Below are 21,411 nucleotides of genomic sequence, written 5' to 3' on the forward strand. Positions count from 1 at the left end.
AAGTGTGTCTCAGCAGCCCTGGACCAGCTCTTTGCAGGCATTTGCTGCGGGCTCCAGGACAAGCCCTCATCAGCCGGTGCGTCTGGGCTGGGACAGTGAAAATGTTTAGTGTCATCGGCGACAAATACACGTATAGGGGACCCCACTAGTCAGGCTGGTGGGTCAGGGGGAACAGGAAGCCAAGAGCCAAATCCAACATAGGTGCGGGTACACGTATGTGTGGCCACCCACACGTGTGCGTACTCTGAGGAGCAATTTTCGTTTTGGTTTTTGTTTTGGTTCCTGGGGCAAATTTTCTATTGAGCACTTTTGCCCTCCTGTTGAAAAAAAAATTTTTTTGTTGTTGCATTTTTAACAATTTGAATATAAAAAGTGTAAGAATCCAAACTTTGAAAGGATTGAGGCGGGCAGCAGACAGCAGATGGATCCAGCGGCCAGCAGCTGCATGAGGGGTCCCCACCCCCCAGCCCCCGTCTGGGGCTGCCTTCGAAACCCGCACTCGGAAGGCACTGGGGCCTCAGGGCTCCCCCACTACCCGCCAACCCCATTCTCCTTCCACCAGAAACCAGACTTCCCAGCGACAGCGACAGCTGCATACCCCGACTTCTCAGCCTCATGCCTGGCAGCCACCCCACACAGCCTGCCCCGGGAGGAGCGAGGCTTCACTGAGCAGCACCCTGCCTTCCCACAGCCCCCCGATTGGCACTTCCCTGTCTCGGAGGCCCGGCGTAGGCTCAACCCAGGCCCCGTGGGGGGCTCCAAGGAGATAGGGGCCAACAGCCCAGGCCTGGTGGACACCATGGGAGGCCCAGGCGAGGACTATGAGGTCCTTGGGAGCACTGCCAACGAGACGGAGAAGAAGTCAACCAGACGGAAAAAGGAGAATTCAGGTAGGTGGCTGAGGAGCAGCTGACTGTTCCTTTACTGTGTGACCTTGAGGAAGTTGCTTGCCCTCTCTGAGCCTAGGTAGCCTGATGTGAATGGGGGATAATATGATCTAACCTCCCCAAAGGCAGGAGACTTAAACCAGTTACCTTTGGGTGTATTTCTGCTCAGAATTCTAGGATTCTCTGGTGATGGGGGCTATGTCTGTGTCCTCACCTTTCCTGGGTTTCAGGAAGGATGTGCTGAAAAGAGAATGAAACAGGATCCACAAAGATTTGGAGGGCAGGTGGGATGGAGCTTCCGGGTAGAGGTTGGCAAAGGCTGGAGGGGGCTTTTCTGAACTGGACTGCGTCTGGATTACAGTTCTCCCAGTATGCCCCCAGCCGGTTCCAAATGGCCCTTAAAGCCCCCGGGCTTACTCCCCAGGAGAGTTAGCTTACTCCCCAAGGCTCAGAGGACTAGGACCAAGGCTGGGACCCTGGGCAATCAAACAGAACCAGGACTCTGTCTCTGGAAGTCTAGAGGCAGCAAAGCAGACATAGGGCAGGGATGCGAGAGGCAAACGCTAAGGTATGGGGCAGACTGCCCATGAGGAATGCGCTGCCCTGCTGGGCTGTGTGCACAGGCCGAGGGGCAGCACAACCTGCTAAGGTCTGGGTGATCTCCCAAAGGCCACTCCTCAGAGGAGCCCTCCTGAGGAGTCACCAATCTTGGGGAGAGTCAGAGAGGCAGGCAGCAGAGGGTAAGCACTGGTGGAGTATCAGAGGCCAGAGGATGGAGCTGGCCTGCTTGTTCAGACCCCAGTTAATGTCCATCTCCTCCTGGTGGGGGGGACTGTTCTTTCCTCATCTCCCCATGGGACCTCCCAGCTTCTCTCACCACCCATTCACCTTTTATCTCATTCGCCGTCTCTATTTCAACCAGAACAAGACAGTGCCCTTGCCTCCTGCACCCACTGCCCGACTATGTCCTCCTAACGGCTGCCCTTAGGGTACATCTATTTGTCTGAACCTACAGAAAAGTTTTCATGGGGCTAATGAGGGGCAGGCAGCGAATGAGAAGACCAACCAAAGAGAACACTCTCTGCTTTAGTTTACAAAGTGCTTGCAAAGTAGCCCAGATTTCCCGAGCACCTTCTGTTTGCCGAGTTTTGGCAGAGGCCCTGGGGCTGCAGGGATGAATAAGGTGTTCTCGCCCCCAAACAGCTCAAACTGAGAGGGAGGGGAGGCCAGCAGATGCCACTGGCAGTCGTTGTGCTATGACTGAGGGGTTAAAGGTGCTGTAAGAAACATACGATAGTTCTGAGTCGCACAGGTTCGAGTTTGCTCCATCAGGTCTTATCAGTACCTCAATTCTTTACTCATGGAAAAGAAGAGACTGAAAAGCTTGAGAGGAGTTCTGCTAACATGGAGTTAAAAGAGAGTGACCCACTCATCCCAATGTACCCAGCACTTTCCTGGTTTTAGCATTGAAAGTCCAGTGTCCCCAGGACAGCTGGTCACCCTAGAAGAAAGCTCAAACCTCAGACTTCAAACCCCAAATCCCACACCCTTCAGATCTCAAACACAATCCTCATTTTGAAATATCTGGCCTCCATGCTTGAAGAAGTCCCTCAGTGTGCTCACAGTGGATGATAAAAACCACAGTCCCTGGTGGTCCAGTGGTTAAGACCCTGTGCTTCCCCTGCAGGGGGCAAGGGTTCAATACCTGGTCAGGAAACTAAGATCCCAGGTGCCATGCTTCAAGACCAATAAATAAAACAATAGTTTCTTTGATTTAAAAGCAAAGCAAAACAAAACGTAGCCCTCTGGGGTGCTATGAATAGGAGGGCTCTTTAAATTCTCAGCCGGTTAAACCCAGAACTGTTCCTAGGCCTGGCTGGAGCTTTGCTGAGAATGGGACACTTTCTGCTTCTCCTCTCCAAGGAACGCTCAGCTCCTTGGCTCTGTGCCTAATTGAAGAGCTCGCCCCTCTACAGGGCCTGCCACTGTAACTCCTCAATCTCTGCCCACACCCACCTCAGCTGCATCCAGACACTTTCCAGGGAGCTGTGAGCCAAGGGTACTGGGAAGGCATGGACAAAGCCAAGGGCCAGGCTTAGACAAGGTCATTCCATGTTTCAGCTGGACCCAAATTCACCATCTTTCCTTTTGATGAGTGGCCCATGGATGGTGCTTCTCACATGCCAAGCAGCTGGCCACCCCAGGGCACCCTCCTCATAGGGTCAACTTCTGGTCAGGAGAGGTTCCCACCCAGGAGGGGCCCTGAGCTCTCCCTCAAGGTCCTCTCAGAAGCAGCACTGGCAGCAGCAGTCACACAAGGCAGGGCACAGCTAGCTGACTCTCATTCATTCTCTGGGGTTCCAGACACTCTGTGGTCAACATGGAAATCTTTATCCTCCAGTGGCTTGCATCGTCCTTTGGGATTTAATTAAAGAGGCAGGAAAGATCAGCTTTGTAAGAACCTAAAGAAAAGGGAAAGTGATGGGCAGGGCTCACAACTAACTCCAGGAGTCTGGAATTCAGATCACAAGAGACAAATCCACAAAGAATCACCACCCTGGGACTTCCCTGGTGGTCCAGTGGCTAAGACTCCACACTCTCAATGCAAGGGACTGGGGTTTGATCTCTGGTCAGGGAACTGGATCCTGCATGTTCCAGCTAAGACCTGGCACAGCCAGAATAAATATTGAAAAACAAAACAAAGAACCCCCATCCACCCTATCAATCCTGATTCACTGGTTGGACTGTCTATTTTAAACTTTGATATCCTATTCATCATGGACTTTTTGTAAGAATTTTGATTTTTTTAAACATTGTGTTAAAATATTCTTTCTCTTCATTACTGTGGTTTTTGGCACCCCCTTGCATGTTGTACTCAATGTGAGTGTCTCGCCCCGGCCCCTGCTAGGCCATCTCTGGAAGATTAACCAGCACTGATCAGAAGTGTGTTTTCCATCATGCTTCACAATCAGGCAGACAGGTTGCGGGTTGGCACTGCCACTTCCCACTGCTTGACGTTGGGAAAGTCCTTAATTTCTCGGAGCCTCTGTCTCCCCAGCTGTAAAATGGGACTATAACAGTATCACCCTCCACATAGAGTCCCTGCGAAGGTTAAACACTGTGATCCATGAGATGAACCCTGTGCCTTGCACATGAGTTCGATAAATAGTGGTTGTTAATGGTATCAGGCCCGTCTTTACAGAACTAGTCTCCAGAACATAGAATCTGAAAAATAGCCTTTTGTTTGGGGGGACAGTGGAATTGAACATTTCAAACATGCTGTCTCAGAAATTCCTGAGCCTGGGATATAAAATGTGGAAACTTCTCAAAATCATTGTTGGTCCTGAAATCCAGTTGCCATCAATTAGGAGCCTGAAGCTCAGAGATCCACCAGAGAAGCTGGGGGAGGGAGTGAGTCGTGCCTGGTAAACATATCCCAAGCTGGTTGGCCTGGCCAGGAAGGGTCCCGTAACAGAAAGTTACTGAAAGTTCGTTTCGAAAGGAACGTTCTCTGCTCACCGGTCTCCTTCAAAGCTCTGCCAGTCCCAGCTGCTTTCCCATCACTTGCCATCACTGGAAGTGGAGCTGATTTGCTCAAGGAAATGGTCAGGAAAGAGGGGCTCCCTGGACCCCACTCTGAAACTTTCTGTTGGTTCACTGCACAAAGCTGATTTAGGAGTTGGCTGTGATGTTAACTTGCCCTAACCACTCCCGCTCCAGGGGGCCAGGGAGCGTTAAAGACCCCTGCTGGCAAGGACAGCTGCCACTCCTGTTTGCCCCTTAATCTGTCATGGCTACCATGGTCGTCTTTAATTTATGGGAATGAAGGATTTCATGGTGATTTCCTGACAGGGTTCAAGGGAAGGTCGTGTGTGATCAGCCCGGCAGCAACAGGTGAATCTGATCGGCCGCCTGGGAGGGCCTCCATGCCTGGGATCCCCGCTGCTGGCTGATGCTCTCACAGTCATTCTGTCTTCATCAGACTTGCTTTGTCCTCCACCCCATACTCCTGAATCGCCAACATGTGTGCCTCCCAGGGCTCCTCCTTCCCTGTTTTCTCCCCTGTAAGATCTGATGTCCACCTGCCCTGCCCCTGCCCAGCTACGCACACTCTCAATTTCCCCTGAGGTTGAAAAACCCTCCACAAAGTGGCCTCTTTCCCACCAGATTTCCCTCTACAGCCCACCCATTCCACTTCTATCTCCACTCAACAAGCCACCAAGCCAATTTAGTTGCCTTGAAAAGGCACCCTGCTTTTTCTCCCCACCACCCCCATTTGTTCAGTGCTTCCCCTTGCTTCCCCTTGCCTCAAACACCCTTCTCTTCCCACACCCTTCTGCCTTACTTTAACATCCAGCTTGAAAGCCATCTACTCCAAGGATCCTTCACTCCTTCCATGCTTCCTTCATGATTCCACTTGTACATAGCATCATTTCAGTGAAAGTTACAGTTTAGAAGTTTCAAATGACAGTATCGCTAGAAACTGCGGCTGATTTTATAAATACATTTTGCACCTTCATAAAGGAGCTCTCCTGAGGTTTCTTACCATCAAACATCTAATATTTGAAATCTGTTTTTTCTTTATGATGATCAAAAACATATCATGTAAGCTTGACCATCATAACCACTTTTAAGTGTGCGGTTCAGTAGCATTAACTATATATATATATATATATATATATAAAATTGTGCAACAGATCTCTAGAACTTTTTCATCTTATACGATGAAATTCTACATCCATTGAAAAACAGTTCCTTTTACCCTCTTCCCTGCACCACCCCTCCCCCCAGGCCCTGGCAACCAGCATTCTACTTTCTGTTTCTAAGAATTTGAACTTTCAGTTCAGTTCAGTTCAGTCGCTCAGTCGTGTCTGACTCTTTGCGACCCCATGAATTGCAGCACGCCAGGCCTCCCTGTCCATCACCAACTCCCGGAGTTCACTCAAACTCACATCCAGCGAGTCAGTGATGCCATCCAGCCATCTCATCCTCTGTCATCCCCTTTTCCTCCTGCCCCCAATCCCTCCCAGCATCAGAGTCTTTTCCAATGAGTCAACTCTTCGCATGAGGTGGCCAAAGTACTGGAGTTTCAGCTTTTTACCTCATATATGTGGAATCAAGCAGTATCTGTATTTTCATGATAGATTTAGTTTACTTAGCCCGGTGTCCTCAAGCCTTATCTGTGTTGTAGCATATGACAGAATTTCTTTATTTTTTTTAAGGCTGAAAAATATTCTGCTGTGTGTATATGCACATTTTCTTTATTCATTCATCTGTAATAGCCACTTGGTTTGCTTCCACCTCTTGATTATTATGAATGATTCTGCAATGGACATGGATGTGCAAATCTCTTTAAGATCCTGCTGTGAATTCTTTTGGATATATACTCAGAAGTAGAACTGTTGGATCATATGGTAACTATTTTAATCTTTTAAGGAACCACTATACTGTTTTCCCTATGGAATGCTTTTGTTGACCATATTTTTGGTGTCATATCCAAGAAATCATTGCCAAATCCATTCTCTCCATGTTTTCTTCTAGGAGTTTTCTAGTTTTAGGTCTTGCATTTTTAGGCCTTTAATGTATTTTTAAGTTAATTTTTATGTGTGGTGTACAGAAAAGATCCAACTTTATCCTTTTGCTTGTGGAGATCCTGTTTTCCCAGCACCGTTTGTTTAAGATTGTTCCTTCCCCATTGTGTAGCCTTGGCACCTTTGTTGAAGATCATTTGATCATTTATGTGAAGGCTTACTTCTGGGCTCTCTATTCTGTTCCATTGATGTATGTGTCTCCTCTTACGCCGGTATCACAGTGTTTTGATTACTGTCACTTTGTAATGTGTTTGAAAATCAGGAAGCAGGAAGCCTCCAGCTTTGTTTTTCTTTCTCAAGATTGTTTTGGCTATTCAGGGTTCTTTGAGATTTCCTAGGAATTTTAGGATGATTTTTTCTAGTTTTGCCAAAAAATGCCATTGGGATTTTTGTAGGGATTGCACTGAGTTTGTAGATCACTTTGTGTAGTATGGACATTTTAACAATATTGCCTTTCAAAATCCATGAACACAGGATGTCTTTCTTTTCATTTGTGTCTTTAATTTCTTTTAGCAATGTTTTGTAATTTTCATTGTACAAGTCTTTTGCCTCCTTAGTTAAATTTATTCCTAAGTATTTTATTCTTTTTGATGGTATTGTGAATGGGATTATTTTCTTAATTTCCCTTTTGAATTGTTTATTGTTCATGTATAGAAACACAACTGAGTTGTGCATGTTGATTCTGTACCCTGCAACCTTGATGAATGTATTACTTCTAAAAGCCTTTTGTGGAATCTTTGGGGTTTTCCACATACAAGAGTGTACTATCTACAAAGAGAGATCATTTTACTTCTTTCTTTCTGACTTAGATGTCTCTTAACTTCTTTTTCTTGTCTGATTGCTCTGGCTAGGACTTCCAGCATTATATCAAATGGAAATAGTAAGAATGAGCATCCTTGCCTAGTTCCTAATGTTAGAGAAAACTATTTTAGTTTTTAACCACTGCGTATGATATTAGCTACAGGCTTTTCATATATGGCCTTTATTATGTTGAGGTAATTTCCTTCTCTTCCTGGTTTGTTGAGTGTCCAAGAATCCTTTGGTGACCTCTCTCTCCACACATGTGGAGCATGCCCTGTTGACAACTCTATTTTAGCATCAAACCACAGTTGGCTTATATCGAGTTATAGACGCATACAGCGGCCTTTTTCCTTAAAACGGAAGTGTCTAGATAGCTGGAATGCTATCTGATTCACCTGTGCAGTATCACTAGCACCTACTGTAACATTTGTACACAGAAGCTGTGTGTCTGGCCAATAGCCTCTACTGTAATCTGGCATTCACTCATTCATTTTCTCACTTTCTGAGAGTGGCTCCACCGCCTGGCATGGGGTTTTCACCATGTGTGCTGTGCTTCTGTAAAATGCATCAGGACTTTTATAGTCTCACTCATGAAAAAGCGTGCAGAGAGCCAGACTTCAATCATAAAACCAGCACAGGGTCAGGGTGAGTGCTGGGGTCAGAAAGATGTGTAAACATCCACATGCAGGCTGGGCTGACTCACAGGAATCCCCTACAGGGCACTGGGGTTGGGTCCAGCAAGGGGAGCTGCTATAGCTGAGCAGCAAAGGGGACCCACCATGGTCAGGCACTTAGGGGGGCTCCTGGCTGGGCAGTTAAAGGGCCCAACTGCCATGTGAACAAGTGGCTGTGCTCACCAGTCTAGAGGAAAGCACACCTTTTTCTAATTTGCAGAGAGGTCCCTATGGTCTTGCATCAGCTTTGTGCCCATCATGGCCTTGTTCCCTCTCTCTCCTTAGTGGTAAGCACAGCTGTAGGGAGTTAGGTGGGGGGCATCTTGGCTCGCTTGGGTATAACAAATACCACAGACTGGGTAGCTTAAACAACAGACATTTATTTTCCCAGAGTTCTGGAAACTGAAAGTCAAAGATCAAGATGTTGGCAGGTTCAGTTTCTCCTGAGGCTTCTCTCTTTGGCTGGCAAATGGCCACCTTCTTGTCATGTCCTCACTTGGTCATTCTTCTGTGCGTGGTCATTCTCTGTGTCCTCATCTCTTCTTATGAAGACACAAGTCAGATTGGATTAGGGCTCACGCTAACAGCCTTCCTGGAGAAGGGAAGAGCCACCCACTCCAGTATTCTGGCCTGGAGAACCCCATGGACTGTATAGAACATGGGGTCGCAAAGAGTCGGACACGACTGAGCAGAAGTATTTAAACTACTTTCGTACTCTGTACTTAAAGTACAGAAAGTACTTCTGTGAAAGTACTTAACAGCCTCATTTCAACTTCATCACCTCTTGAAAGACCCTATCTCAAAACAGTCGCATTCGGAGGTACTGAGGGTTAGAATGTCAACATATTAATTGATAGAGGGGACACGATTCGGCCCATAAACAGAGGAAATGGGGACAAGAGTCTAGCAGTGGCACAAATGCTCGTTATAAATCCCTTTGGCCGGACCTCAGAGCTTCCCTAGCCCGGGGTCCAGGGTCTGTTGGCCACAAGAGCTTTTCCATTCCTATAGGGTGTTGCTTCTGGCCACAAGGAGATCCTGCCTTCTTCTTCGAGTTTTTTGTTTTTTTTTTTCATGTGGACCGTTATTTAAAGTCTTTATTGTATTTGTTACAATATTGCTTCTATTTTATGTTTTGGATTTTTGGTCACAAGGCATATGGGACCCTAGTGCCCCGACCAGGGATCAAACCTCCATCTCTTGCATTGGGAGGTGAGGTGTTAACTACTTGACCACCAGGGAAGTCCCAATCCTGGCATTCTTATTTTTTTCGCACAGAGAAGAAAAAACGGAGACTGTTTTAGGAATGAATCCCTAGAGAAGCAGGGTGTTTGACAGACAAAGGAAAGGACGTGATAACAAAATAAATGGACAACCTCAGTAAGTGTCACCTGGGTCATGAGCATGACTCTTGAGCATCACGCCGATTGCAAATCCATACCCACCTCTGAGGGGCAAGACTTGAGGGCCCTGGAGACCCCTAGATCCAGCGTCCTCAGTGCCCACTCTGCCCACTGAATCAGGCTGCCCTGGCACCTCTCAGCTCCCACCCCCACTCTAGCCTTTTCTATTTCATGTTTTCCCATCTTCCTTGAATTCAATGATGAAGGAACCATGTGAGCGGCGGGGCCTGGGTCCTAAAGCCTACACTTCCTTTGGTGACAGCTGAGGGAGACATCTGGAACTTATAAACACAAAGCCCAGAGCTGCCTGTGCCTTCCCCAACCATCTCAGAAGCTCACTGCAGCTCCTACCTCTCATTTCCACTGCCCCTCCCCCCTCCAATTCTCTGCTGCAACCTCCATGGTCCCCACACCCCAACTCCTCACTCAGTCCATTCCACTTTCCCTCATCAGAGCCCAACGTCACTGCCTGCCCCACCACCACCACCTGGGACTCTCAGCAAACATGACTCTAGCCCTAGGCATTCCCATCCCAGAGAACATAACCTAAATTCCCCAGGCCCACTGCTGGGCTCCTCAAAGAAGCTGGGAGCCCTACCATGTCTCCTCAGGCCCCCATGGGAGAGGAAAAGGGTCTAGACATTGAGGTGGGGCGGGGCCCAGAGAGAGAGGCGGGCCAGTCCTAGGAAGCCAGACAGGTCTGGATGCAAACGCATCTGGGGAATGGTTCCATCCAGGTCTTGTCTATTTTGAGGGCTTTGACTCCTCCCTCTGAAGCTGAAAGTGTCAAAACTAATGAGCAGGGGATTTCCCCAGTGGTCCAGTGGTTAAGACTCCATGCTTCCAATGCAGGGGGCATGGGTTCAATCCCTGGTCAGGGAACTAAGATCCCACATGCTTCACAGTGTGGTCAAATTGAAAAAAAAAAAAAAGAACCACAGCTAATGAGCACATTAAAGGTCTGGTCTGTAGCCCAGGAAACTATAGGCACCATTTTCAGAGGATTTGCCAAGGTCTCACCTAGGGAAGTCCCTGGGAGGTCGACCTGGACACAGATTCAGATTGCCATCCTTGGAGTAACCACAACTCCATACTCATTGTCCCTGCAGCCCAGGGTGACCTAACCTGGACGGGTCCCGGTGGACTCTGGGCAAGCCATTTAATCTCTGGGTCTCAATTTCCTCATTTGTTCTATGGTCTAATGTATACCTTACCGGAGAAGGCAATGGCACCCCACTCCAGTACTCTTGCCTGGAAAATCCCATGGATGGAGGAGCCTGGAAGGCTGCAGTCCATGGGGTCGCTAAGGGTCGGACACACCTGAGCGACTTCACTTTCACTTTTCACTTTCATGCATTGGAGAAGGAAATGGCAACCCACTCCAGTGTTCTTGCCTGGAGAATCCCAGGGATGGGGGAGCCTGGTGGGCTGCCGTCTATGGGGTTGCACAGAGTCGGACACAACTGAAGTGACTTAGCAGCGGCAGCAGCAGCATACCTTACCTACTTCACAGAATAATTAAGAGGATCTAATAGGAAGCAGCCTAATAGCAAGGAAATAGCTTCCTCTCAAGGAAATCTGGGTTCTCAGCCCACTTCTGCCACTAACTTGCTGTATGTCTTTAGGCAAGTTTCTTACCTTAACCTGTAACGTAAAAAGGCCACATCAGATCATCTCTAAGTCCCCTTCTAGGTCTGCTATTCTATGATTCTGTAGTACAGAGGAAAGCCCAACAGAAGTTTATCTCTGGGGAAGAGAAACCCATTGTCAATTGTCAACTGCAATGTGCTATTTGAACGTGGGGCATGTGACCATCTATCTGGTCTTGGATTGAAATTTATGTTAAATGGCTGTGAGAGTTGGGGAGTAGGAATACAGGACTCCAAAAAAGGCACATTCCCCAATGTCTGTCTGAGCCTCCCTCTAGTCCCAATAAAGCTGTCTGCTGACTTTAAGAAGGCCTGCCAAACGTGACAGCTATTTATGAAATAATTTACCTTGGATGGTGTAAAAGCTCATGGTGGAAACCACAATATCACACAGACACATCCTGTTTGCATTTCTCTGGGCACTCTGGACCATTCCATCATGGCCCTGCTCCCTCTGAGGGTGTGCAGAGGATGGGGTGGGGTCACGTGGCTCCTCCATAGACACAGAGGCAGCCTGCTGAATGCCAGCCTCCTCCCTCTGCAGTCATGGAAGAGGCGCCCTTTGGCCCTGAGGAAGAATCAGGACCAGGAGGACTGATGTGGATCCTCACGCAGATCAATTCTAGTTACTGTGCCTGGAAACAATAGTGGCACAGATTCGAGCACAGATATGCAAAAGTACTGGGAGAAGGGAAAACAGTTACAAGGCCAGAGATTGAAAAGGCATCCTTTTAGCATGGTTCTTGAGATGTGGTGCCCCGAGAAGCATCGTGTTTTACTTCTGCCTGTGCTACCTCTCCAGCATCATCCCCAGTAGAACCTCTCCTGGTGGTTCTTTCAAAGGGGTCTCAGCTGAATGCCATGCACTGTGCTGTTTTAACACACATCTCCCATCTCATTTTACCTTCGAAGCAGCCTTTTGATCACAGTGGTCGCGGTAGCTAACTTGATATACTTCTGGCCCTTTTGTCATTTCTGACATTTCTAAAGGGTTCTTAACGCCTGTGGGAAGCTGATGAGGGACAAAGGTCCCCCCGGTGCCACCCTGTTTAGCCGAATGTTGCCTTGAGGTTCACATACGGGTTCAGACACTGGGTTCCCAGCTTATCCTGAGGCCCCAGTGCCCAAATCAGGATAATAAGAGATGAGAGAGGAGAGTGGATAGGGAGGGTTTGCCCTGGTTGTCGCCACCTCCACACCCCAACCAGTCCAAGACCAGCTACAAAGGGCTCGGCTCCTGATCTTCCCTCTTCTCTCTAGGAAGGATTATGTGTAGGACTCTGTATGTGTGTACAGGATGGGTATAACTGGGGGGGAGGTGTCCATAGGGTACCTATGCACACCTAAGCAGGCCTGGGAGAAGGGGAGGGTGGGGTGTGAGCATCAACCCAGGACAAGGCTTCCGGGAGCCCTGGAGGTGGAGATGCACAGAGCTGCCCCCAGCCAGCCAGCCACCAGAACCTGACACCAGGGCTGATGATGGCCATGGCTCTCGTCAGCTGGATCTGGATTCAAATCTCAGTTCCGCTGCCCCAAAGCTGCCCGGCCAAGTTCTCGGGCCTCTCTGAGGTTGCTTCTGCCTCTGTATACTGAGAAGGATTTAGCAAACATTTAGCAAGTACCTCCTATGTGCGGGGTTCAGTAGCAAGTGAGAAAAGCAGTTACATCCCTGGGGAGAGAGAGCTATGAATCAAATTATCACACAAATCCACATGACAAAGATAAAGGGATAATAATACTGCCTACTCCTTCCAGTGTTATGTGGGGACGATTAAAGCCGTGACTGCATCTTAGGACAGGGAAGACTTTAAGAAGTGACAGCTGCTATTACCCCAGACCCTCAGATGGCATCTCAAGGAACTGAAGAATCAGAAGAATACTATATATTCGTTTCAGTGCTTTGAAGTTTTAAAAGCATTTTCCACCTACAGCAGCTTGTCCAGGCTTCCAATAACGCTGGGAGGTAGATTTCTGGATAAGGAGGCTGAAGCCCAGGGAGGTTAAGCGACTTCCTGAGAGGCTCCAGCAAGAAGATCCAGGATGCAAACCTCGGCGCAAGTCCTCTGGGTTTGACACACCCGCTGCTGTGAAAGGAATGTACTGGGAAACACTGAGCCCCCCGGCAGGAGCGGATGGGAACCGCGCCAGGCTTCGCGGCCTCGCTCCGCCTCCGCGGCGTGACCGTGACCGCCCCTCCCTCCCTGGGCCGCGACGGCCAAGGCTAAGGACTCCTGGGGGACCCCAGCCGGGCGGCGCGTCCTTCCCCTCCAGCCCCCGCTCCGCTTCCGGAGAGGTCCGGGCAGGCAGCCCGGCAGGAGAGCTCGCCCCCTTCCTTCCCGGCCCCCGGGCGCGGGTGGGCGGCCCACCCGGACCCGGCGCGGACAGCCGGGCATCGGGGCTGCAGGGAGCCCAGGAATCGGGGCTGCGGGGACCCCGGGGGGCGGCCCTCCTCCGCCTTCTCCGCTTCGCTTCCGTACGCCGGTCCGGGGCGGGAGGCGCCCCCATCTCTGTCCCGCGCGCCTCCCCGCTCCTGAGCCGCATCTCCCCGCCTTTCTCCCGGGCTCCCGGCGGGGGGACTCGCCGACTGAAATACAAGGGACTGCGTGGAAAGCGCTAGAAAGAACCGGCAGGCTAAGTTCCCAACGGAACGCGGAGTGGACGAGGGGGCTCTGTATCCCGACCCGGTTTGGCAGTCTGGCGGTTTGGCCAGCTTCCCAGTCTGTAAAACAAGGACAGTGAGTTGAAAGACTTCTAATTTTTAGAGCCCTGCGTAAAACGTGCTTCCTGGAGCCCTTTCCCGGCCACGTGGCACGCGTTGGTCGTTCATTGTGTGGGTGTGTTGGTCTCCTTCCTTTACGCCTCTCCACCCACCACTGTCTCTTACCCTGCTCTGGGAGGTCACGATACAGTCCCTTCTATGTATACAGCACTTAACAGTTTGTAAAGCCCTCTTACATGTATTTCATTAGAACAGTGTGTGAGTCAAACTGCCTGAGTGGATTCCAGCCCTTCCACTCACTGGCCAAGAGAACAATTTACTTCACTTCTCTGTGCTTAGTTTTCTGGTCTGTAAAATGGGTTTCGTCCTAGAACTCACCTGGCTGAATTCCTGTGAGGATTAAGTGGCTGATACACCTAAAGTGCTTGGTCCCTGCACCCCTGTTAGCAGCTGCGATTGAGCCCCTGCTATGTCTAACCCAGAGCCTCCTTCATAAATGAACTTCCCATACTGGGCCCCTCCTGGTGTCAAAGGTGGGGGCTAGGATAGGTCTTGGAAGCCAGGAAGAAACTTAAAGTAGCGCTTCTCAATTTACATGTGCACACAACTCCTAAGGTTGGTAATAGTGTTAGTCGCTCAGTCGTGTCCCCGACTCTTTGCAATCTCATGAACTGTAGCCTGCCAGGCTCTTCTGTCTATGGCATTCTCCAGGCAAGAATACAGGAGTGGGTTGCCATGACCTTCTCCAGGGGATCTTTCCCATCCAGGGATCGAACCTGGGTCTCCCGCATTGCAGGCAGTCTTTACCATCTGAGCCACAAGGGAAGCCCTAACTCCTAAGGGGATCGTGCTAAAATCCAGATTCTGATTCAGTAGATCTGAGGATGGGAGGTGGGCAGCAGGAGATCTTGCAAGTCTGGTCAGCGCCCAGGCTCTGCTGCTACTGCCACCAGACCATCCTTTGAGAAGCCAGGTCTTAGAGCAGTGGTTTATAACCCTGACTGCGTGTCTGAATCATCAGAAGCCTTGTTAAAACAGATCACTGGGTCCCACTCCCAGAGTTTTTCATTCAACAGGTGTGTGTGTGGTGATGCCCAAGGATTTGCATTCATAATGAATTCCTAGATGGGACTGATCTCCCCGAGGACAGAGAACCTCCGTTTTAAAGCATTTTGCCCCACAAGCTCACAGCCACTACCAATGTCAAGTTGAGGGTGGCTCAGGTGGTAGAGGTCATTCAACAGCCAAAGGCAGCTTCCTGTACTCTGGAAGTTAAAAATAGTTGTTTGAGGGGCAGGGCACTTGAGGTTGGGATCCTAAATTCTTTCCATTTCTCTTAGGGTTAAGACATTAGAAGGAATGATAAAGCGACACGGTGGGATCTTTCTCAGCATCCTTTAAAAATAAGAGTGACAGGCTGCGCCTCTGCTTGAAGACAAAAGAAAGGGAACCAAGGTCCCTGCGGTTCATGTCTTCCTGTTTGGGGTCCTCTCTCCCCAGACAACCAGGAGAATCGAGCGAAGCCAGAGGGCGCCAGCAAGGCCCGCAAGGAGCGGACAGCCTTCACCAAGGAGCAGCTGCGGGAGCTCGAAGCTGAGTTTGCTCATCACAACTACCTGACCCGGCTCCGCAGATATGAGATCGCAGTGAACCTGGACCTCTCCGAGCGGCAGGTGCAACATGGAGGAGCCCCTCCTCTTCTGGCCATCCCTCATTTCCTGTGCTCTCTCATCCCCCCCTTCCCTGCCCCCTTCTCCTGGAACCTTCTCCTTCCTCCTCTCCCTCCACCCAATCCAGACATTCTGGTTGTACCTGACAATCACCTGTGGAGATTCTAACAAGGCCAATGTATGGAGCTCACCCCTAAAGATTGTTTTCACTGGTCTGGGGAGGACCATGACCTTGGGGAGGCAGAATTCTTCAAAGGTCCCCCAGGTTGGGACTTCCCTTGTGGTCCAGTGGTTAAGACTTCTGCTCCCAATGCAGGTGACCGGGTTCAATTTCTGGTCAGGGAACTAGAGCTCATATGAGGCAATTAAGACTGGTGCAGCCAAATAAATAAATATTAAAAAAAAATAAAAAGTCCCCCAGGTGATTCTCACATGCAGCCAGGGTTGAAACCTCTGCTCTGCTTATCCCCAAATGTGAGTGTGCAGTGGAATCACCCAGGCCCTTGTTTAAAATGCAGATTTCAGGGTTCCACAGTGTGATAGTGCAGTAATAGAGGAAAAGAGGGAATCTGCATTTCTAGTAGGTTCTCCAGGTGATTTGGACATGCAGCTGGTTCCTGGGCACACTCTGAGAAAAACTTCCTCGCCGTTTGTTTTGGCCTTTTCTTCAGAGCATTCCACCCATACTCATGCTCTGATGGGGAGTAAAATATAATAATAATTGATAGCAGCTTTCAGTTGAGAAAGTGATCTGCTGGAGTGCTGGATTTAGAATCAGAGGACTTAGATTCAAATCTTGCTTCTACCACTTCATAGCTCTGGGACCTCTGGATCACATCTTCTCCTAACCTCTCCTGTCTCCAACTGGGTCATAACCCCACCCTAAAGGTTTACATGCAGGTAAATGCTGAAGCTCAGATGAGAAAATGCCCACATCAGAGCTACCTAAGCTGGAAAATGCTTTCCAAATGTGCCTAAGGGAAAGGTTGGTGATTCTGTGTTCCCAGATCCTTGGGTAATAGAAGCTTGAGGGAGGGGTGTCCACATAAGAGGGGTGGGACTTGTGGAGGGGGTGGGGCCAATGCAAAGTGACATTTAGTACCAGTTCTTCTGTCTGTGATGTTTTCTTTATCTGGAGATGTAAGACAGGTCTTTGAGCAGATTGATGAGTCTTCCCTTTGGTCTCAATACCTGGAGCCTTTGGAGGCATGGGGAGGGGCAAGCAGAGTTTCGAGCTGGGCTCCCTGGAGCTGCACCTCAGGTACCTTGAGCATCAGTATTGGTGAGGTGGTCACACCTGCCCTGAAGTGACTGGGCTCCTCTGCTTCCTTCATCAGGTCAAAGTGTGGTTCCAGAACCGAAGGATGAAGTGGAAGCGTGTGAAGGGGGGTCAGCCCATCTCCCCCCACAGGCAGGACCCCGAGGATGGGGACTCTGCCGCTTCTCCAAGTTCAGAGTGAGATTCTCCAGGGAGCAAAAAAAAAAAAGACTGAGGACTGAGCCCCCTACCAATGACCCCTACCCCAATCCCACCTTAACCTTCTCCCACTCTCCCAGGGCAGCCTCTCCACGCTTCACAGTGATTCCTGGATAGAAAGCTGCCCAGGGTTCCTGGGAGCCTTGAAGTTTCTAGAAAGTTCTGTCCAGCATTACTCTGTCTTTAGCAGCCCCTTCCCCAGGGCCTTCGCTTCCCACAATTCTCATGGAGTCAACCCAAGTGAATTCGGAGAATAGCTCCAGGGACACTGTTTTTCGGGTCTAAGCTGCCACCTATGCCTCCTTCTCACAACCTTCCTCCCACACCGGCCAGACCTCCTCCAGTTCTGGACACCTGGCCTGATGGGAGAGGAGCCTTGAGACCAGCTGGTGAGTCACAAAAGCAGATGCCCCTAAAGGAAGGCAAGGAGACACACACACACACACACACACACACACATACACACACACACACACCCCTCTCCTTTCTGGGTTTTGTTCTGAGGCTTTGGGGGACCTCATTTGTCCCAAAACCCCAGGGAAAAATCAGTGTGAGGAAGTCTGAAGACAGAAACTTAGCTGCTACAAATCAGAAGCCATCCATGAATCCAAATTGGCTGGCTCCGTGGGCAAGTTCAGGAGCGCTGGCTGGAAGCAGACAGTCAGGAGAGCAGCTTGGTATAGGTCTCTGTGGTCCCCACACTGGCCTTTCATGCTGGCTTGACTAGGTGGGTGAGAAGGGACCCAGGACAGCACCTGCTTCTTCAAAATCAATTCAGGAACATACCTGGGATTGTTGAGCTGGACTCCAAATCTCTGGAACAGCTATTCCTTTTAAATCAGTAATTTCTGGATGGAAAAACTATCCAGATGTTCACATTATTGAAGTGAGGGCTGGAGAGGGTCCCAGTGTTCCGAGGATGGAGAAGCCATACGAGGGCTGCTTACTGGGTGAGGGCCTAGAAATGTGGGACCCTGGTGTGGTTTCTTTCTCCAGCTGCAGGGTCTTGTGCTTTCAAAGAACTTTGGCTGCAAAAGGACCAAGAAAATGTCCTACTTTCTCCATGGGATGCGTCTGAGGCCCTCCGAAGTGTGCATTCCACAAATGCTGTTATGATGGGAGGAGCTGCCACATTTATGTGTGGACTGCCCAACCCCCACCCCAGGACTGTTGGCCCAGCAACCTGGGGCTACTGACACCTTGAGAGAGGCCCCTGCCTGCCTCAGTGCTCTGTCCCCCAACGCCAGCTGGTGTTGCAGAGGGAGGTCAGCAAGAGTTTGAGTTCTTGTATGTAGATGTAATCATTCATGTGTAAAAAAAAAAAATACAAAAACAAAAAACCCACCTCCCTATCTTGAAAGGACAGACTCTCTGGAAAATGATTGCCAAGTGAGATGGCTGGTTAGAGCATGTGTAATTTTTTCTAAAGTATACTTCATCTATTTTCTTTAGATTACATCAAGTTAACTGTGTAAGATCAATCACTTAGAAAATTCTTCGAGAAATAAAATCAATAAAAAGAAAAAAAAGAGCAGAGTTTCCAGGTCTTTTTTCCTGGAAGAGCTAAGAACCACATGTCTGTACGTAGTCCTCTGATACTCATGTGATCATCAGCCAGACGAGATCTAGAAACAACAAGAAAACAGAACTCCTGTAAACCAAGGTATCCCTTGGTTCTTCAAAACGTAGGGGTGCAAATATAATGGATGTTTAAAAAAAAAAGTCTTGTCTTCCTTGCAACTGTATTGTCTTCATTTCTCATTGAAAAATTTTAGCTTTCAGTTTCCCTAACCTGTGGCTTATCAAATAGACAAAGTTCCATAAACAAAAGGTGAACTCCTTTGTTAATAAAGGAAACTTGACCATAAAACTAACCATCCCTAATTTTTAAATTCAACGTTTGGAGGTTTTTGTTTTTCAGGGTGCAACAGTATACACCAACAGTAATAAAAATGACATGAGAAAAAGTGTCCTCAATTCTGTGTCTTTTTAATTACAAGGGATTTGTCTCACTGAGATGTCAGCAATGGACAAAATAGGCTTGGCTGGACAGAGAGAAGGGAGGGAGCTCGGAGGAGAGTCCTGGCCAGGATTTGGCTCTGAGGCTGTTTGGCCCTGGTGTGGGAGGTAACCAGAAATGACATCATCAGGAGCTGGCAGAAGAAAGCAGACCCACCAAAATCAAGGTGCCAAAGAGAAGGTTCAGGTTCAAAGCCAAGCAAAGCAGACACCCCAGGCATTCCAACACCCGCTGCTAACTCAATTCCTGTGGCTTCAGAGGACATCAACCTCTCTCTTGGTTTTCTTGTCTGTCTAGAATGTTCCTTCTCTGTTTCCCATGCAGACTTAATCTCCCTTTCTCAATGCTTTTGCCTGCATTCCTAGCTCCAAGATTTTCTCTTTCTGTCTACTGCCCTTTTCTCCCTCTTCTTACCTTCCCTAGATGATCCCATTTACCTACATTTGTTTAAATTGTGGTAAAATGCCCCAACATAAATTTTAAACCATTTTCAGATGTACAGTTCTGTGGCATTAAGTACTTTCACACACTGTTACGCAACCATTGCCACTGTCTCCAGAGCTTTTTCATCTTTCCAAACTGAACTGCTACCCATTAAACGGTAACCCTACCTTCCCTCTTCCTTCCATTCACCTCCATTTATACAGCATTTACTCTCTGTCAGACACTGTTCTTTCTGTCTCCTTCTCTATTTTTTTAATATTTGTTTATTTATTTGGCTGTGCCAGATCTCAGCTGTGGCATGTGGGATCTAGTTCCTCGATCAGGGATTGAACCCAGGCCCCCTGCATTGGGAGCTCGGAGTCTTAGCCACTGGATCATAAGGGAAGTCACTTGGGCACTGTTCTAAGTGCTTTACATGGACAAATTAAATTATTAATAATTCTCTTTATAATCCTGAGAGGTAGTACTTCTATTCCTGTCTTACAGATAAGGTAAGCAAAACAGAGAAGTTGAGTAAGTCCCCCAGGGTTTACAGCCCTTTAGTGGTCTTCACAGATCATATGTGTGCTGTGCTTAGTCACTCAGTCGTGTCTGACTTTTTACAACCCCATGGACTGTAGCCCATCAGGTTCCTGTCCATGGGGATTCTCCAGGCAAGAATACTGGAGTGGGTTACCAGGCTCTCCTCCAGCAGATCTTCCCAACCCAGAGACTGAACCCAGGTCTCCCACATTGCAGGTGGATTCTTTACCCTCTGAGCCACTAGGGAAGCCCATTATTATATGAAAGTGAACGTGGCTCAGTTGTGTTCGACTTGGCAACCCCCCGGACTACTGTATATTCCATGGAATTCTCCAGGCCAGAATACTGGAGTGGGTAGCCATTTCCCTCTCCAGGGGATCTTCCCAACCCAGGGATCGAACCCAGGTCTCCCACATTGGAAGCAGACTTTTACCAACTGAGTCGCCAGGAAAGCCCCCATAATCATATGGTTGGGTCCCAATTTTTTTTTTCCTCTCCTGTAGATGAATATGTCTCCCTGACCATTGCCGTTGCTGTCCTTTTGTGGAAGCAGTGTATGGCCCCTCCCCATTGACTTCAGTCTTGTGCATGTGACCTGCTCCAGCCAATAGAATGTTCCCTGCTGGGTGCCCTGTTGATGCAGAAGTTTGAGAGTCATCATGTGGCTATGTCATTGCTATTTTCCTTCTGCTCGAGGCTGAGATGGGGGTTCCACAATTACCTCGGGTTCCAGAATGAGAAAGACATAGAGCAAAGCCAAAGCCAGCCCATAACCTTCATCTCTGTCAGTGAGGTTATGAAAATTGGCTGTTGTAAGCCACTGGGATTTGAGGGTCATTTGTCACTGGGGCACCACCTCATGGAAACCAACCACTCCACTGATGACACTGAGATTTGCATCCTGGCATTCTGGCACCAGACCCACATTCCCCACCCCTGCTCTGGAAGCTTCATGTTTGATCTTCTGCTGTCAACTGCCCTTTGCCACATACAGGTACCTCAGACTCAAAATACCTGAAGGGGAAACCTCCATTCTCTGGATTAGGCTGGCTCCTCTGCCCGCATTCTGAATCATGTATTTTAGTTGGCAACACCACAGCCTACCCATTCACTCATGCTACATACCTGGGACACATCCTTGAAAATAACGTCTTTACTCTGCGGAACCAATCAATTACCTGATCCTGTTGATTTCAGTTCACATGTAGATTCTCTTACACCTGTGCATGCTTTGCCTTCCAGCCACCATTGCCTTTGTTCAGGCTGTCAACGTCTCCCAGTTGAATTAGAGCCTCTACTGCTGCTACTGCTAAGTCGCTTCAGTCGTGTCCGACTCTGTGCGACCCCATAGACGGCAGCCCATCAGGCTCCCCTGTCCTTGGGATTCTCCAGGCAAGAACACTGGAGTGGGTTGCCATTTCCTTCTCCAATGCATGAAAGTGAAAAGTGAAAGTGAAGTCGCTCAGTCGTACTCGACTCTTAGCAACCCCATGGATTGCAGCCTGCCAGGCTCCTCCGCCCATGGGATTTTCCAGGCACGAGTACTGGAGTGGG

The 21,411-nt window shown here is 48.9% G+C and overlaps 1 protein-coding gene across 1 annotated transcript; it reads left to right on the forward strand.

The window, feature by feature from the left end:
• On the forward strand, nt 1-18,822 carry MEOX1 (mesenchyme homeobox 1). Its single transcript, XM_055579892.1, has 3 exons — nt 1-890; nt 15,225-15,397; nt 16,732-18,822. The coding sequence occupies exons 1-3, from the start codon at nt 422-424 to the stop codon at nt 16,852-16,854; spliced, it is 765 nt and encodes a 254-aa protein (XP_055435867.1). The 5' UTR covers nt 1-421; the 3' UTR covers nt 16,855-18,822.
• Nucleotides 18,823-21,411: the final 2,589 nt, after the last annotated feature.

The sequence above is a fragment of the Bubalus kerabau genome, chromosome 4, assembly GCF_029407905.1.
Source record: "Bubalus kerabau isolate K-KA32 ecotype Philippines breed swamp buffalo chromosome 4, PCC_UOA_SB_1v2, whole genome shotgun sequence".
NCBI lineage: Eukaryota > Metazoa > Chordata > Mammalia > Artiodactyla > Bovidae > Bubalus > Bubalus kerabau.

Excerpts from the sequence above, each read along its gene's own strand:
- MEOX1 (XM_055579892.1), top strand. The coding sequence starts at position 422 with ATGGATCCAGCGGCCAGCAGCTGCATGAGGGGTCCCCACCCCCCAGCC. Across the intron at positions 891-15,224 it reads ACGGAAAAAGGAGAATTCAG|ACAACCAGGAGAATCGAGCG; the intron begins GTAGGTGGCTGA and ends CTCTCTCCCCAG. Across the intron at positions 15,398-16,731 it reads TGGACCTCTCCGAGCGGCAG|GTCAAAGTGTGGTTCCAGAA; the intron begins GTGCAACATGGA and ends TTCCTTCATCAG.